Source organism: Typopeltis vanoorti, chromosome 12 (genome assembly GCF_054136105.1).
Source record: "Typopeltis vanoorti isolate ZY-2024b chromosome 12, IOZ_Tvanoo_1.0, whole genome shotgun sequence".
Taxonomy (NCBI): domain Eukaryota; kingdom Metazoa; phylum Arthropoda; class Arachnida; order Uropygi; family Thelyphonidae; genus Typopeltis; species Typopeltis vanoorti.
The window spans coordinates 11,662,535-11,680,893 of record NC_143560.1 but is presented as its reverse complement, the minus strand read 5'-3'; the positions used below and the strand labels follow the sequence as shown (position 1 = coordinate 11,680,893).

At 35.6% G+C, this 18,359-nt stretch overlaps 1 protein-coding gene across 2 annotated transcripts in view; it reads left to right on the top strand.

Moving 5' to 3' along the window:
* Noa36 (zinc finger protein 330 homolog Noa36) overlaps positions 1-18,359 on the top strand; it is a 269,801-nt gene that overhangs the window by 91,175 nt on the left and 160,267 nt on the right. For both annotated transcript variants that reach the window (XM_090401473.1, XM_090401474.1), the window contains exon 6: positions 8,315-8,441. In XM_090401473.1, coding sequence (XP_090257599.1) covers positions 8,315-8,441 — 127 coding nt within the window. The remainder of the gene's footprint in view (positions 1-8,314; positions 8,442-18,359) is intronic.

The window sequence follows — 18,359 nt, the reverse complement described above, 5'->3', positions numbered from 1 at the left end:
TAAAAGTACAGAATGGATTTAGAAAAGGACGATCATGTATAGACCCAGCCTTTTGCCTAAAATTAATAATAGAGAAAAGAAGAGAATACAATTTAGAAACACATATTGCATTTATTGACTTTGAAAAAGCATTTGACAAAGTTAAAAGAAGCATTTTATTTAAGATATTAAATGAAAGACAAATACCAAATAATATCCTAAAAGCTATCATAAGTATATATAAAAATAATCAAATACAAATAAGATTAAATCATGAGCTATCATATACGAGAGAGAGAAACCGAGGGGTCCGACAGGGATGTCCCTTCTCAGCAACCCTTTTTAATATTTACCTAAATGAAATAATAATAAAATGGAATAAAAATTTTCATCAAGTTATTAAACTTTCTCCTACTGTGAACTTAAACACTCTCCTTTTTGCCGACGACCAAATAATAATTACAAATTCTGAAGATAACTTACAGAAAGCTATTTTTGATCTAAATGAGATCACCAAAGATTATGGTAGATAATATCAACAGAAAAATCAAAAACTATGGCCTTTAAAGGACAAGATCTAGCAAGAGCTAAGATAGTAATAGATAACAAGATCTTAGAACAGGTGAATTCATTTAATTACCTAGGATGTATGATCACATATGAAAAAGATATAAACGCAAAAATTTCAAAATATTTAAAAATAACAGGTGTAATTAACTTTATATTTAAACCAAACCTAGTTCAAAAACAAACCAGACTAAAAGTATACAATACATTAGCCCTACCAGTCTTATTGTATGGAAGTGAAATCTGGTGAATAAAACAAAAAGACAAAGATCAATAACAGCAGAAATGAAGTTTATGAGAAAAATTGCAAAGTATACTCTATTTCAGGGGTTCTCAATCTTTTTCAGTGGAGTACCACTATATTTAATTCAAGATATTAGATGTACCAGTAAGCAAATCTGTTTTCGTACCACCCAACAGTGGTTCACGTACCACAGGTTGAGAATTCTTGCTCTATTTGATCACAAAAGAAATGAAGAAATTATGAAAGAATTAAACCAAGAATCAGCAATAGAAAAAATTTAAAAATATAAACATAAATGATTGGACGTTCAAAGAATGAAAATAGAAAGATTACCAAAACAAACCTTAAAGTACAAGCCATTAGGAAAAAGAAAACCAGGACATCCTCTTAAAATTCATCGATGACTTCTAAGGCCAGAACAGGCCTAAATCCTTGATATGCATGATGATGATGATGATATATATATATATATATACTATTTGATTATCTTTAATGATAGAGCTGCAGAAAACTTAAAGAGCAGCTGTAAAGTGAGGGATTTGTGCACAACTCCAACACAGTGTGTTTCCAGACTTCAATCTAGACTTTAGGTGTTTTCTCAACAAAAATATTTTGTTACAGTGTTACTTTATTAACAACATTAACAGCATATACTTGGTATTAAGTATAATTTTTATTTTTAAATGATTAAAACTGAATTTGTGACTTTGCATCATACAAATATCCCTATATTTGTATGAAAACAAACCAAGAAAGATATGTACTTCATAATTGTTATTTTTGAGGAAATTGCAACATATACTGAATACTAATTATAATAACTTTAATTAATACTTCTGATATTTCATCAACATTACAATGCCATTATAAGAGAACACAGAACAATGATATGTGTACACAAGCACCAACACTGGTGCTAAAAAGTTGAAGAAAAGGAACCAAAATCAAACCTTCAGTCTTAAATATTGTCCTGTAGGCTAAATTGAATGGTCTTGGTTGTTGCTGAAGATGAGTGCTTACCAAATTTGGGGCAATTTCATGTGCCCAAATTTGTTGCGATTTGGAAAGTTGATTCCAGGAATTGTCTCTCATATTTGTATTTGCTGCGATGCAATAAAGCAGCCTTCTTTCAGCATATCCTGTGTTGGGTGTCCAAAGCATGGTCAGCAACTCCAGAGTGGCTATAATAGTGAAAATGGATATATTCCATGTGTTCAGAAATTCTGATATTGGCTATCCTGCCTGTTTGGTCATATTGAGACAGGTTGCAACTGCAAGAGACTTGGTAAACACATGGTAGGTGTAGGGAATGTTGCTGGTCTTTGGGGGAGTGGATAAGGGATCCAATTTTTTATGTGGTCTGTAAATGGTTGTAAGGTTGAATTTCTTTAGAAGTTTAGTTTATTTTTTTGATGCACCCCAGATATAGGAATAGTGATAGATTTTGTGTAATCTGCGTTCTGAAGGGGGGGGGGGGGTCACAGATTTTTAATATTTTTAGATTTTGTGGAGGTTATAGCCATTGGCTAAGAAAGTGTTGAGAATGTGGTCACATTCTGTAGTTAGGGCACTGCTCTCAGAACTGATTATTTTTTCCCTATATAACATCATCATCATCAAATTCCTGCCATGTACCCTCAAGGGGTGTACAGGATATGATAGTACTACATGAAAACAATTACATCATTACTAACTTCCTATCTACAATTTTCCTCCAAATCAGTCTGTTACTTGTCAAGACTCCAACGTTATCAGATCTTATATTTCTATCGTCTAAGGCAGTGCTTCCCAAACTTCTGGATGTCAGCGCCCCCTTTAGAAAAATTAAAATATTTCACCCCCCCCCCTTGAAACAAAATCGTAATAGAGAGATATATTATTATAATATTTATTGTATTTATATTCAATACAAAACATACAGCGAATATTGCAAAAACCAATTACAATTACATTTTTTGCCTCTTACCGTTTGGTTCTGAAGACGATGCGGGCTGTTCTGGTAAAATATGAAATACTGTCCTTTTTTTGAGTCTGTTTCTGCTTTTGCTGTTTGTTCTCGGGAATTTTTTTTATTTTTTATCAGCCACTTATCCATCTCAGGGTTAAATTTTTTAACGTAGAATAGATCAAATAATATCGCCACTTACCGATACTGGCACACCACAGACTGATAACATGAAATTAGTGAATATTACATGAATAAGGGAATACCCAGACCAGGAACATTTTTCTCTTTTGTGACTTTTCTCCCTTTACTGTAATTAAGCCTAACGCGAAACAGACAGCAAAGGCAGGTTATTAAACGTGCATATGATTGGTGCGGTATTAACAAAAGATCACGCAACCGAAAGATAAAAGCATAGCTGACAATTGAGTTGAAATGCTAACTCTCTTCAACCAAATTGCATATGTGAAACTGCCATAACATTCATTATATATATATATATATATTTATTACTTAGTTTTAACACTTTTACGAATTTTAACACGTTTGGTTGAATTTTATTGCTGCCTTGGGAAATCGAACTCACACACATCTAATTAATAACAATAGTTTTTAGTTAGATACTGTTTTTGCCCATGCAACATATGGTTTTGTTTCAGTCTATACGTCAGTGTTTCTGTATGAGGGGATGTGATTCATTAATTAGTGTGTTTTTATCCCAGTTGTCTCTAATTGAACTATTTGTTGAGAAATATATTACACAGACTCCTCATACGTTATTCACTGGCATAATAAAAGTACTTGTTTTTATTGCCTCTGCAGTATAGTGTCTGTTAGGGAGGGCATGTTGTTTACCACTGCAAGGGAGTTACTATCTCCCCACATGAACTTGTTTAAGCTTTTTTTCATGTGTGAAGTATATGTGAAACTTTTATTGGTAATAGAAAACTAGCTCGGATGACAGTGATAATGTAAAATGAGTTTTGATATGTATATAAAGTCAATATCAACAGTCATTGATTACGAACACGTGATCAAAGGGATAGGAAGATTTGGAGCTTCCCTGGAGAGCATTTGAAGTAAATACAATTAACCACTGCTTTGAAATGAAACATATGAATAAGCAATATTTACTAATATTCATTAAGTGCCGAAATACGCAGGAAGCAAAGTTTGTGAACCAACACCAATGTGTGAATTTTTCCATTAAAATATAAAAAATAAAAAAAAAGAAATAAATAATAAAAGTTAAAGACGTTTCTTTTAAAATAAAAAAATCTACTTAGTCTTAAAACATTTTAAATTTGGTTTCACTATTTCACGCTCAACAAAACCTACGGCCCCCAAGGGGGCCGCGGCCCACGGTTTGGGAAGCGCTGGTCTAAGGAACTTTGTACCATATCAATTCACCTATATCTTGGTCTTCCTCTGGGTCGTTTTGCTGCCAACCTGGCAGAGAACACTTGTTTTGCTAATCTTTCTTCGCCCATTCTGTTTAAGTGACCATACCACCTGAGATTAGCTCTGCTAATGCATTCCTGGATGCTGACAATGTCAAGTTCTTTCCTAATATCCTCATTTTTAATATGATATTGCCATTGATGTCATCTGTTCATGCCTATAATCTTTCTCAGGACTCTCATATCTGCAGTCTCTAGTCTTTGGTCAAGTGTTTTACTTCTGACCCAGCTCTCAGATCCATAAGTTAAAACTGGTTTGAACACTGTCTTGTATACAGCTAATTTAGTGTTCCGACTAATTTCTCTCTTATTCCATATGAATTAATTCAGTTGACTTCCCACCATACCAGCTTTGCTGATTCTGTTGTCTATTTCTATATTTAATTTACCATCTTCAGTAAAAATCGTGCCTAAGTGTCTGAAATGTTTTACTTGTTCCACAGGTTCCCCATTCAAAACACTTGACGTTTTCAATGATTCTGCCTATTTTCTTTGTCATTGTCTTTTTATTGCTGACCTTCATACCATATCTATTACAACAGTTATTCAATTTAGTCAGAGAATCTTGCAGACTTGTAATGGATTTATTTAGAAGTATAACATTATCTGCATAAAGCAAAGAGCTAACATTAACATCTCCAATTTTGATATCATGTTTAATACCACTTTCCTTCATAATGTGATTTATATAGATAATGAATAACAGAGGAGATAATGTACATCCTTGTCTCACACCAGATTTAACATTAAACTATCTTCCTGTACTTCCTTCAATTCTAACTGCTGACTTACAACTCAAATAAAGACTAAGTATTGCTTGATATAATGCCCCATTGACACCATATAACTGCAGCGTATTGAATAGCTTTTCTCTTGGCACCTTGTCATATGCCTTTTCCAAATCGATAAAACTTAAATACAGATCTTTGTTATATTCCCATGCTTTCTCGACTATTTGTCGTAAAGTGAAGATCTGATCCTGACAGCCTCTATTTGCCCTGAATCCAGCTTATTCTTCACCAAGTTTTTCTTCCACAATTCTTCTCAACCGTTTCTCAAGTACACTTGCATAGATCTTGCCAGGACACTCAGTAGGGAAATACCTCTGTAATTCTCACATTCAGCTTTATTTCCCTTTTTATATATTGGTACTATGAGAGCTCTACTCCAATCATCGGGAATTCGTCCCTCTGTCCAGGCTTTCTGAACAATGCAGTGCAGCCACTGTAAGACTTTTATACCACCATACTTCAGCATTTCTGGTCGAATATCATCTACTCCTGCTACATTTCAAGCCTTTGATGGCTTTTTCTACTTCAAGTATGGATATGTATTCCTGACTGCATGCCTGGTCAGTGTTTTATACCACTGTGCTGCCATCCCTATATAACATAGAGTTTTTATAATCCCATATTATTGTTGTTGGTGGTGGTGGGGGAGTGAGTGCTGGTGAATGTTTACCAGTATGTATGGGTTTTCTGTAAATGGAGAATGCCAAGGATTCATCAGGTTGGCGAGTAATCAGAGTATCTAGTAAGAGGAAACTGCTGTTGTTTTCCTTTTCTAAGGTGAACTGGATTCTTGGATGTTGATTGTTTAGATGTGTTAGGAAAATGTTGAGAGTATCCAGGACATATGGCCAAATGGAACTCATCATCTATGTAGCATATCCAAACTCTGGGTTTCTGTGGAGCAGAGGTTTAAGTCTTTCTCTTCAAGGGTCTTCATGAAGTAGTTGGCCAGGGGTGGAGGCAGTGGTGAATCCATGGCTGTCCCCTTCTATCTGTCTGTAGAATTTTCCTTCCCAAATTAAATAGCCAGAGTTCATGGTGAAATGAAACAGGGCTGACATATCATGAAGAAACACAGATTGGATAAAGTCTAAGATGTCTTTAAGTGAGACATTAATGATTAGAGAGGAGACATTAAGACTGACCATTATGTTGGCATGTCGGAGTGTGAGGTTTTCTATACTGGCTTTAAAGTGAGTTGAGTTTTTTATGTGTGAAGAAGTGTTGCCAATATATTGTAAGAGCACTTGGCTAAATATCTGGCTAATTTATATATGGGTGACTTAGTGCCATTCACAATGGGGCATAATAGCACATTTTGTTTGTGGATTTTTGGTAGCCCATATATAACCAAGGAATTCATGGCCCAAACATGAGGGGATGGTAGTACACACCTAAACCAGCAATATTTGTCATAGAATATGTGGCTGCAAATGCAGCCCAGTGCCAGTAGGGGGCACAGATGAGTCGGCATGGCTTAAAAGCACTGGATCGGTTAAACCCCAGCATTCTCAACGTCGACCCGACACGAGATGGAGCAGTTTCCAAATGCAGAGAAAGCCGATATGCACCTGATGTACAGCGTAGCCAAGGGCATTGGTATAGAGGCGCAAAGACTGTACCATGAGCAATATCCTATGCACCATGTGCCCAATCATAAAATGTTTGCATGACTGCACCGTCAGCTGTGTGAAGCAGGCACCTTCCACATCAGTCGACATGATGCCAGATGAGCATGGACGGTCAAAACGGCAGCTATGAGCGAGTACGTCTTGTGTATGGTGACAGATAATCCACGTACAAGCATGCGATCTGCCGCCCAGAGCCTGAATGTGCATCAGAACAATGTCTGGCAAGTACTGCATGAAGAAGGGCTACACCTCTATCACTTGCAGCGAGTGCAGGCATTGACAGCTGTTGATTATGTCCTGTGCATGGATTTTGCCCAGTGGTTCCTGCAGCAAAGTGTCATACATTTTGTTTCGTAAGCATATGAGCAGGGAAATCGTACAGCCCGATTTCCCTGCTCATGTGCTCTTTACGGATGAATCAACTTTCTCACGTGAAGGCGTAGTCAATGTCCATAATGCGCATTTGTGGGCGGCCTGGAACCCCCATGGTACATGTCCACAGTCAAACCAGCAACGGTTTGCTGTCAGTGTCTGGGCAGGGATCGTGCATGACTATTTAATTGGACCCTACCTACTGCTGGACTCGCCTTGATGGGCAAATGTACCATATTTTTCTGCAACAGGTTTTGCCAGAATTGCTTCAGGATGTTCAGGTCACCATCCGCTCCCGTATGTGGTTCCAGCACATTGGGGCACCCGCCCATTTCAGCATGGACATGCGTCAGTATCTTAATGCCACATTTGGGAACCAATGGATTGGGAACGGTGGTCTCATCCCGTGGCCCCTAAAGATCGCCCGATCTTTCTTGTCTTGATTTCTTTCTGTGGGAACATTTGAAGAGTGTATGAGACGCCTGTGTAGTCTGCAGAGGATCTGGTAGCCTGACTATCCATCACAGCTGGCGATGCGTGTGACAAGTCCAATGTTTACGAGCAGATATGCCAATTACTACTCCGCCATTGTATCGCGTGTATCAATGTTTGTGGGCAGACATTTGAGCATTTATTGTAATGATCTCCAATAAATGTCACTCTGAAAACCTGTGTCTGTCCGTCCTTCATTTCTGACTTCTCACTGCGTTTGCAGCTGCATATTCTATAACGAATATTGCTGGTTTCGGTGTGTACTACCATACCCTCATGTTTGGGCCATGAATTCAGGGACACCCTGTATAGTTATATGGTTTTAGTTTATTGGTAACTCCACAGGCCAAGAAATGTTTTTTTAAGAAGCCTGTAGTGTTTTGATTCTGTGTATTGGTGGGATCATTCTAAAGGAAATTACATATTCCCCTTATCCACTTTCATCATTACTATTCTGTATTTTTTATTTCCTGTACAGCTTCATATTCTTTCCTTGAGAGGTTACTTTTCAGTGGTTTTGCATGTTTAATACACTAGCTACATCAAGTTTGATGTTGTTGTCAGTATGGGTAGGAAGGTCGGGGATTCCTTGTTCTACTTGTATCATAATTTTTCTGCAGAATTTTTTATAGAAATGGGAGTCCACACCATTTCCACTCTAGATGCTTTCTCCAGTATGAGCGTTGGTAACCTTTTCCTAAATAACTGGAAAATTTAGTGTTGTAATTAATCCCAAAACGTTTTGTTTGTTTTGTCATTATTTGTATAAAACATTTGTTGATTAGAGTTGATAATGTTTAATTGACTATCTGAAATATATAAAAATCTTATAGGGTGCAATATGTGATTTTTGTGAAGCATGGATTTGTCATGGACGTAAATGTCTCACTTCTCATGCTTGTACTTGCCCTCTCCGTGAAGCTGTGTGTCTCGAGTGCCAAAGAGAAGTTTGGAATCATGGTAACTTTTTTTTTTTTTTTTGCATGGATATAGTTATAGATATAGCATAGACATAGATGTAGCAAAAAATGTATGTTTTTAATTTAATATTGACTTTTTTTTCTTTTTTTTTTGTAAAATATTAATTTTTATGGGAATGCAGTTGCAAGAGCCTATGAGTGAAGGTTAAGAAATATAATGATAATGTAAGAGAAATGGTAGAGGATAAGGAGGATGATGAGCTGCTGAAATGAGAGAGGTATTGACTTACAAATAATTTACAGATAAAATAGTTCATGGAAAATTAGGGGGAGTAATAGTTGGCATCAGTAACCAAGCTATGTTAAAAATTAAAATATTAGAAAGGAACTTGACATTATTAATATTCATGAATACGAGTAAAGTTCTTTTCTAAAATTTTAATTTTTAATATGGCTTGGTTTCTGATGCCAACTATTCACTCCCCTAATTTTCCATGAACTCTTTTTATCTGTAAATGTATCTATAAACTGATCTAGAAGCAATGTCTGTAAGTATATGATTGACAAATACGGCACTACAAGGCCCTGTGATTTCAGGAGCATTTGAATCGACTGGCAATATGAACAGCATAGTTGGGATGTCAGCTCAGTGTAGCTGAGTAAGCAGAGGTATACATTGCAAAGTAGAAAACAATCAAAAGAATTAATATTGTGGTGTGGAGGATGTTGAAATCTGAATTTGTGGAATTAACTGTTGTTTTGAATAACAGTTAATTCAGAACTGTTATTGAACACTGTGCCAATGTGGCACAGTGTTCAATTTTATTAAAAGAAGGGATTGCTAAGTACAGACTGGTTGCTGTATGCTTTTATAAGAGTTTGAACAGAATGCCTAGACTGTATGCAGCATAGATTTCAGGGTTGTGCAAAGTAAGCCAGGAAGTTAGATTGAGGGGAGTATAAATTGCAAAACCTGCTAAATAGGAAATGGGATGATATAATAAATACACTCTAAGTTATTGAGAAGAGCCTGTTCTATATCAGAGGAAGTAAAGAAGAAAGAAACCATTCCTAGAAACTGCTTAAAGATATAGTAAACAGAAGTGTAAGGAAAATTTTGTGCATGGAGAACAGTGGATGGTTAAAATGCACAGCCAGAGAATGTTGTGAATGTGAGACCTGTGAATGAAACAGATCTTTTTTATTTCTTTTTTTTTTTTTTAGTACAGCAGTAGCAGGGATGAAGGAGGAGGAAAAGAAACTTGTTCTGTGCGTTTCAAGGTGTGCTGTGAAAGGATGTTGGACGGCAGCTGTACGTGTTCCAATGGACTTAGTATAGAGTGGGGGAACTATTGATGCTGTTTCTGATGAACATTTCCCATGGAAATATTTAGAGAATATACAAATTGCAGAGACCAAATGTCTATGCGAGAGTGATGGGAGCAAGTTGGTAAGAGATGGGTCATTTATCAGTCTAATTGCTCTCCTCTGTATTGAGCCGAGCATTTTGAGGGAGCTTTTAGGAGCCCCATTCCAAATGGGAGAGAAATATTAGATAGCTGGGCAGATCTGTCTCTTATTTAATGAAAAGAGATTTTCTTATAAGATAAGTAGCAGAATAAGGGAAAAGAAAGACTTAGTTTCAGCAATGAATCAATTTCTTTGAACAGTAACTTGCTTTAATAATGATAACCAATTAATTGCAATGCTTCAACAGAAATTGAACAGATTTAAATTCAATTTCAAGCAAGCTGGCCTGAGTGGTTAGTGTATCCAGTCTCCAACCAACAGACTAAGTTTGAATCTTGCTTGGAACATGAATGTTTGTGGATGTATTTAAAGTGGGAGATGAACTTTATTGCCTGGTATAAGAGGCTGAAGTAGCTTGGAAAAGTTCTGTGTTTGGTCTCTAGAGCAGGGTTTTCAGATCTGGTAAAATAAAAAATCATCAATTTCCTGACATGTGCCCTCAAGGGATGTTCAGGCTATTATGACAGTACTACATGATTAAGTTTACATTATTAATAATCTCCTATCAACCATTTTTCTTCAAATTAGTCTGTTACTTGTCAGCACTCTAATATTGTTGTATTTAACATTTTGTTCTTCTAAGACACTTCTGACTAAATCAATCCACATAGACCTTGGTCTTTCTCTGGATCTCTTTCCTGCAATCTTAGCATCAAACACTTGGTTTGCTAACCTTTCCTCTCCCATTCTGTTTAAGTGACCATACCATGTTAGATTAGCCATGCACATATTCTTGAATGCAAACAATGTCAGGATCTTTCATAATGTCTTCATTTTTAATATGATTCTGCCATTGATGTCATCTGTTCAGGCTCCTAATTTTTCTAAGAACTCTCATATATATGTGTGTGTCTGTGTGGTCTTTAAACTTTGATCAAGTGCTTTATTTTTAACTCAACTCTCAGATACATTAGTCAAAACACTAAACATTAGTCAAAACACTAAATACAAGACACTTAACAGTGTCTTGTACTGCTAGTTTAGTGTTTTGACTGATTTCTCTCTTATTCCATATAAATTTATTCAACTGGCTCCCTCCACCATACCAACTTTGCTTGTCTTATGTCTATTTCCATATATAACTTGCCATCTTCACTAAAAACTGTGCCTAAATAGCTGAAGTATTTTACTTGTTCTATTTTCCATTCAGAATGCAGCTGAAGTTTTCTATGTTCCTGCCTATTTTATAGTTTTGGTTTTTTTTTATTGCTGTTTCATGCCATATTTATTATAGTTGTTCAATCTAGTCAGAGAATCCAGGAGGCTTGCACTGGATGTGTTTAGTTGTATAACACCATCAGCATAAAACAGAGCTAAGGTTGATATATCATCAATTCTAATATCAGGTTTAATGCAACTTTCTTTTGTATAGATGATAAGAGTAGAGATAATCTGTATCCTTGTCTTACACCTGATATTAGAATTGATCAAACCATCTTCCTGTATTCCCTGCGATTCTAACTGTTGACTTACAACTTAAATATAGACTATATATTGCTCTGTATGATGTTCTATTCACCCCACATAACTGTACTGTTTTGAAAAGCTTTTCCCTGGGCACCTTGTTGTATGTCTTTCCCAGATCTACAAAACTTAAGTACAGATCCTTGTCATATTCCTATGATTCCTTAGCTATTTTTCATAATGTGAAAATCTGATCCTGACAACCTCTATTTAGCCTGAATCCAACTTGTTCTTCTACCAGTTTATTTTCCACAATTCTTCTCAGTCTCTTTTCAAGTATGCTTGCATAAATTTTACCTGGAACACTTAGGACAGAAATTCCTCTGTAATTCTCACATTCAGCTTTATTCTCTTTTTTTATGGATGCTAACTATGAGCTTTACTCCAATCATCTGGAATATAGTGTAGCCACTGCAAAACTTTTATACCTCCATATTTGAGCATTTCTGGTCAAATATCATTACTCTAGCTGCCCTTCCACATTTCAAATTTTTGATGGCTTTTTCTACTTCAAGTATTGATATGTACTCCTGTTTGCATTTCTGTTGAAAATTTGTTGTTGCTTTTTTTGTGTAATAGTCTTTCAAAGTAATTACTCTAGACATCTAGGATATCCTTATCTTCAGTTTTTATGCCACCTTTATCATCTTGATTCCTTTTACTCTTTCCTCCATTTCTAAGCTTTTTCAATAGCCTCCAGAACATTTTGCCACCTTGATATACCTTCTATATTTTTACCAGAGTCTTCCCATGACTTTTGTTTATCAGCTTTCACACATAGCTTAAACTCTCTTAACATTTTTCTCTGTATTCTTTTAGGGAATCTGCTGACTTATATGCTGGGAACTTTCAGTCTACTTTCTTCTTTTCCAGGACTACTTTTCTAACTTCTTGTGTCCACCATGGCATTCTTATTTTTCTATTCTTGCAGACAACTTCACCACATGCCTCTCTAACTGAATCAATCAATTATTTCTTCAGTTTTCCATTGAGACTTCAAGGTTTGTTTCTTGTTTTCGAACTGTCATTTCTTCAATAATTTTGTATAGTTGAGTCTACAGTTTTCCTGGAATAGCTGCTCAACTTTAATTCTGCTTAAACTTTTAATAATTAAAACATTTTTACATACTGTTCTTTTCAATTTGATGTTCAGTTTTATTCTACTTAAAACAAGTGATGGTTACTTCCAGTTTCAAATTCTCTGTACACTCTTGTATCCTGAACCAGCATGAAGTTAACACTGTCAACAATAACATAATGAATGAGACTTTTATTATTTCTTGTGTCTTCTTTTCAGGCAAAACTTATCGACTTCTTTATGTTGGAACATGTTAGTAATGATTAGTAATGACTAGTCCATATCCTGAGCAGAAATTCAGCAGATACTTACCATTATTACTTACCTTTCTCTTTTTTTCATATTTGTATGGTTGGATTCACTCCATACTCTGCTGTTTAGATCTACATCAAGAACCACTTTTTTCATTTTCTTTATGTCAGCTTCCTGCTTTAGTGACTCAAAATCCTCCACAAAATCCTCCCATATAACTCAGCTTAAGACTATCTTGCAATCAAGGAGTTTATCTTCATGTTTGGTTCCTTCCTTTTTTTTTGATCATTATTTGCCGAATATAACATTCTATGCCTGTTATTTAGTAAGATCTCGCTTGTTTTTGTCTTCTTTGTTTCAGTGATGCCAGTTATGTCCATGTGGTGCTGTTTCGCTTCTGCAAGCTCGATTTTCTTTCCCTTAATACCTCCTTAGTTGCTATGGTTGCTATTTTCATTTCTACTGGCATTGAGTTTGTTCTTCTTCTTTTTCTAGATATTGAGCTTGTGTCTATTCTAGTAACTGACTTTTCACTGCTCATCCTAGTTCCCTCACAAAAACAGGGGCTTTGTTTAATGGGTGACACCATAGCCAGCATAAAATCTCCTCATATTGAACCATCATATTATTTATAGTTTAAGCCAATAGAGAGTACAGTTTGATCAGGTAAGTCCCAAATTGCTAGCCCATCCTCATTCATTCAGTACTTTATGGATATCTACCATATGAAGGTGAAGATTGGACATTAGGTTAGAATCTCCAGTCAGTTCTCCACATTCCTTAAAGGCAATGTGGATGTCTCTTCCCAGTTATTTGGCTTTGACTATTAAGTGACCTAAAATAAAATAAAAATACTCAAAAAATATGTAAAATGAATAAAAATAGAAAAAATTCCTTAACCCGCTCATAATACGATTGTACTATAAGGTTCACAAATAAACCTTTCATGGGTGGGTGCCATATAAAAAATAAATAAAACATAGCTACAAGATATACTGTGGCAATTTAGCAATCCAGTGTTAAGCAGCAGTATGTCTAACATATACTTTAGATTTAAGTCACAATATAAAAGAAAGATCAGCAGATTAATAACAATTTTCATGTACACATCTATTGTACTACTTGTGAAACTCTCTAATTATCTTCAGTTAGCATGCAACATTTACAGCCAAGTGAGATTAATTCCTTATTACAACAACAATTAAGTTTGTTTCTGTTTGACACAGTTGTACTGTCATTTAAAGTTTTTAGTTCTATAGAATCAGTTCTTCGCTTACAGAAAAGAAATAATGTCTTACTTTTCAAAAAAACACAGAGGGTTCAACTTCTCAGTTCTACTAGTTGCTTACCTTGCTCATTGGGATAAAGAGCTCACCAGATCACTGGCTAGAGAGCATTGAATACTTTAAATGTCTTCTCAGGAATTACTGCTAGTAGGGTACTGTCACTGAAACTAAATCAAAGGAATTTCAAAACTTGAAGGAATTTTTCTAGGAGTTTCCTTTTTATATTATAGTATCCATTTAGTCACTCAAAGTTGCATTTGTTAGAACATTTGCTGGTTAGCTCCAGAGTAGTTTAGTCATGTCTTCTCTGTTCTCTCCCATTTTTTGTTTTTTCTCACTTTCAAAACTTCTTTCCTCCTCTCTTTTTGTCTTACTTTGTACCTTGTTCTCTGTATCTTTCTTTCTCTCCCTCCCTCCATCTCCTCCTGCCTTCTTTTGATTGAGGATTTTTGTGGTTTATATTTCCTTCCTTAAAACTCATACGATCACTAGGGACTAATAGTTAGACCATGTTTTTTTTTTTTGTGCATTCTCAGGTTTAGTCTCTGTTGTTATGATCACGTGTAAAAGCATAATAGATCACTACTACTCAGTATGCTGTGTGTGGAACTGAAGGAAAATCAAAGAGCTAATATTAGCATATATCCTTTTTCTCTCCTCCCCATGCACTATATGCTTTAATTTTCTATACTTCAAGTGTGGATATTTAAGCGTTTTCCAATCTAGAATTCTTACAGGACTAGAATGAGCTTTCCACAATTACTCTTTTACTTCCAGTAGAGATATGCTGTATAATTCTAACCTAAAAAAAAAACGAAGTAAATTATTTTTAAAAAAAGTATTTCTTGATCATTCTCGTCATCATCATCAAATTCCTGTGTACCTTCAAGTTTGTACAGTATATTATGATAGGACTACATGAAAAACTTGCATCACCACTAACTTCCTATCAACAATTTTTCTCCAAATCAATGTGTTATCTGTCAAGACTCCAACATTATCAGATCTTATATTTCTGTCTTTTAATGCACTTTTACTGTATCAATCCAACTATATCTGGGTCCTCTGGGTCCTTTTTCCTGCAAACATGGCAGAGAACTTGTTTTGCTAACCTTTCCTCTCCCATTCTGTTTAAGTGACCATACCAACTGAGATTAGCTCTGCTTACACATTCTTGGATGCTAACAATGTCAAGTTCTTTCCTAATATCATTGTTTTTAATATGATATTGCCATTGATGCCTTTTGGTCATGCCTCTAATCTTTCTCAGGACTCTCATATCTGTGGTCTCTAGTCTTTGGTCAAGTATTTTATTTCTAAGCTCTCAGATTCATAAGTTAAAATTGTCTTGAATACTGCTTTATACAGCTAATTTAGTGTTTTGACTAATTTCTCCCTTATCCCTTAAATTTATTCAGTTGACTTTCTACCATACTAGCTTTGTTGATTCTGTTGTCTATTTTCATATTTAATTTACCATCTTCACTAAAAATCATGCCTAAATAGCTGAAATGTTTTACTTGTTCTATAAGTTCTCCATTCACAATGCAACTGATATTTTCAATGTTTCTGCCTATTTTCATTGTCTTTGTCTTGTTGTTGCTGATTTTAATACCAAATTTATTACAACAGTTGTTCATTTTAGTCAGAGAATCTTGCAGACTTATGGATTTATTTAAAAGTATAACATCATCTACATAAAGTAAAGAACTGAGATTAACATCTCCAATTTTAATATCAGGTTTAATACTGCTTTCCTTCATAATGTGATTCATGTAGATAATGAATAACAGAGGTGATAATGTACATCTTTGTCTGACACCAGATTTAACATCAAACCATCTTCCTGTACTTCTTTCACTTCTAATGATTTAAATGACTTAAAACTCAAATAAAGACTAAAATTGCTTGATATAATGCTGCACCGACACCATACAACTTCTTGTCTTTGTCTTGAATGTTACGTTTTGAATAGCTTTTCTCTTGGTACCTTGTCATATGCCTTTTCCAGATCTACAAAACTTGAATAGAGATCTCTGTTATATTCCCATGATTTCTCAACAATTTGTCGTAAAGTAAAAATCTGATCCTGACAGCCTCTATTTGGCCTGAATCTAGCTTATTCTTCACCAAGCTTCCCTCCACAATTCTTCTCAACTGTTTCTGAAGTATACTTGCATAAATCTTACCAGGAACACTTAGTAGGGAAATACATCTGTAATTCTCACATTTAGTTTTATTTCCCTTTTTATATATGGACACCATGAGAGTACTACTTCAATCATCTGGAATTCGTCCTTCTGAACTATGGAGTGCAGTCACTACAAGACTTTTATATCTCCATACTTGCGCATTTCTGGTCAAATATTATCTACTCCCACTGCCTTTCCACATTTCAGGCTTTTGATGGATTTTTCTACTTCAAATATGGAATGTATTTCTGATTGCATGCCTGTTGAGTGTATTTTACCACTGTAATGTCACTGCTTGTTTCATTTGGCAATTTTTCAAAGTAATTACTCCATACATCAAGGATATCTTTTTCTTTTTCGCCAGCTTTCATATCACTTTTATCATCTCTAATTCCTTTTACAGCACTCTTTCCTTCATTTCTGAGCATTTTCAACAGCCTCTAGAATATTTTACAACCTTTCTGATATTTATTTTCATGTTCTTACCAAAGTTTTCCCATGACTTTTTTCTCTGTATTCTCTAAGAGCACAATCTTATTTATTTGCAAGGAACTTTCAATATGCTTTCTTCTTTTCCTTCACTGCCTCTTTAACTTCCTATGTCCACCATTGAATTCCGATTTTTCCATCCTTGCAGATAACCTCACCACATGCCTCTCTGGATGAGTGAATGTTTTTTTCGGGTCTTGCCACTGAATCTCCAAGGCGTTCTTTTTCTCAAACTCTTTCATTTTTTCTTGAATAATGTTTGTGTATTTTAGTCAACTGTTCAACTTTTATTCGCTTTAAAACTTTCTTACATGTTCTTCTTTTCAGTATGAAATTCAATTTTATCCTGCTCAAAACTTAAAGGTTATCACTTCCAATTTCAAATCCTCTGTACACTCTGGTGTCCTGCTCCAGTGAGAAAACATCACTATCAACAATAACATAGTCAACGAGACTTTTCTTATCCCTTGCATTTTCTCTTAATGTGAATTTGTGCATTTTTTTGCTGGAACATTGTGTTAGTAATGACCAGTCCATATCCTGAACAGAAACCCATCAGGTATTTTTATTATTATTATTATTACGGGCAACTCCAAGGAGTCCTTAGACTCATCGAGGGAGGCCCTAACACAATGTCAAAAACAACTATTGAACATTCACACAGTATCTATCATACTTTGCCTTGAACACATTCACAGTCATGGTGCCCACAACAGACTCTGACAGCTTATTCCACTCATTCACCACTCTCCAAGTAAAAAAACTAGCTCTTTGCTAACCACACTCTTGCCCAGTTTCCATGGATGGTTCCTAGTCCTCCCACCATCAGTCCTGTTCTCAAAAATATCTTCTGAATTAATCTTATAGAAAACCTTCAGTAATTTTGAATGTCTCAATCATATCATCCCTTTTCTGCCTATCAACCAATTTCTGCAGCCCACAAATCTTCAACCTGTTCTCATAAGGTTCATTCCATAGACCTGCTATCATCTTGGTCACTCGTCTCTGGATCCTCTCCACCTCCTCCCCATCAAGAAGAAATCCTGGCACCCAAATCTGAGCACAGTAGTCTAGATGGGGTCGTATCAAGGCTTGATACAGAGGAATAACTTGCTTGTCTCTGCTCGTTAGAGTTTTCTTCAGTAACCAAGTGATTTGATGAGTTGATTTAGCCACTTTTGCAATGTGCCCACTAAACTTCAACTCCCTATCCACCAACACTCCCAAATCCCTGTCCTCATCAATCTCCTGGAGTACTGTTCCACTAAAGTGGTATACTGCTGCTAATCTTTTCACCCCAAAATGCATAACCTTACATTTTGCCACATTAAATTGACATCCATTCTCCTTAGCCCATCTTCCAAACTATCTAAATCAACCTGCAAAATTTTGACATCCTGTGCATTCACTATTGCTCTACCCAACTTTGCATCATCAGCAAACAAATGAACAGTTCTTCTCAGATCCTTCCCTATATCGTATCTATCATACGATATAGGAAAGGATGACTGTTCTTGGACCACTACTGTTTAATTAACAAATTAAACAGTAGTGGTCCAAGAACAGAACCCTGTGGCACACCGCTAGTCACAGGCCATCTTTTGGACTCTACTCCTGAATAAACTACTCTCTGATATCTCTCCATCAACCACCCTCATATCCATCTC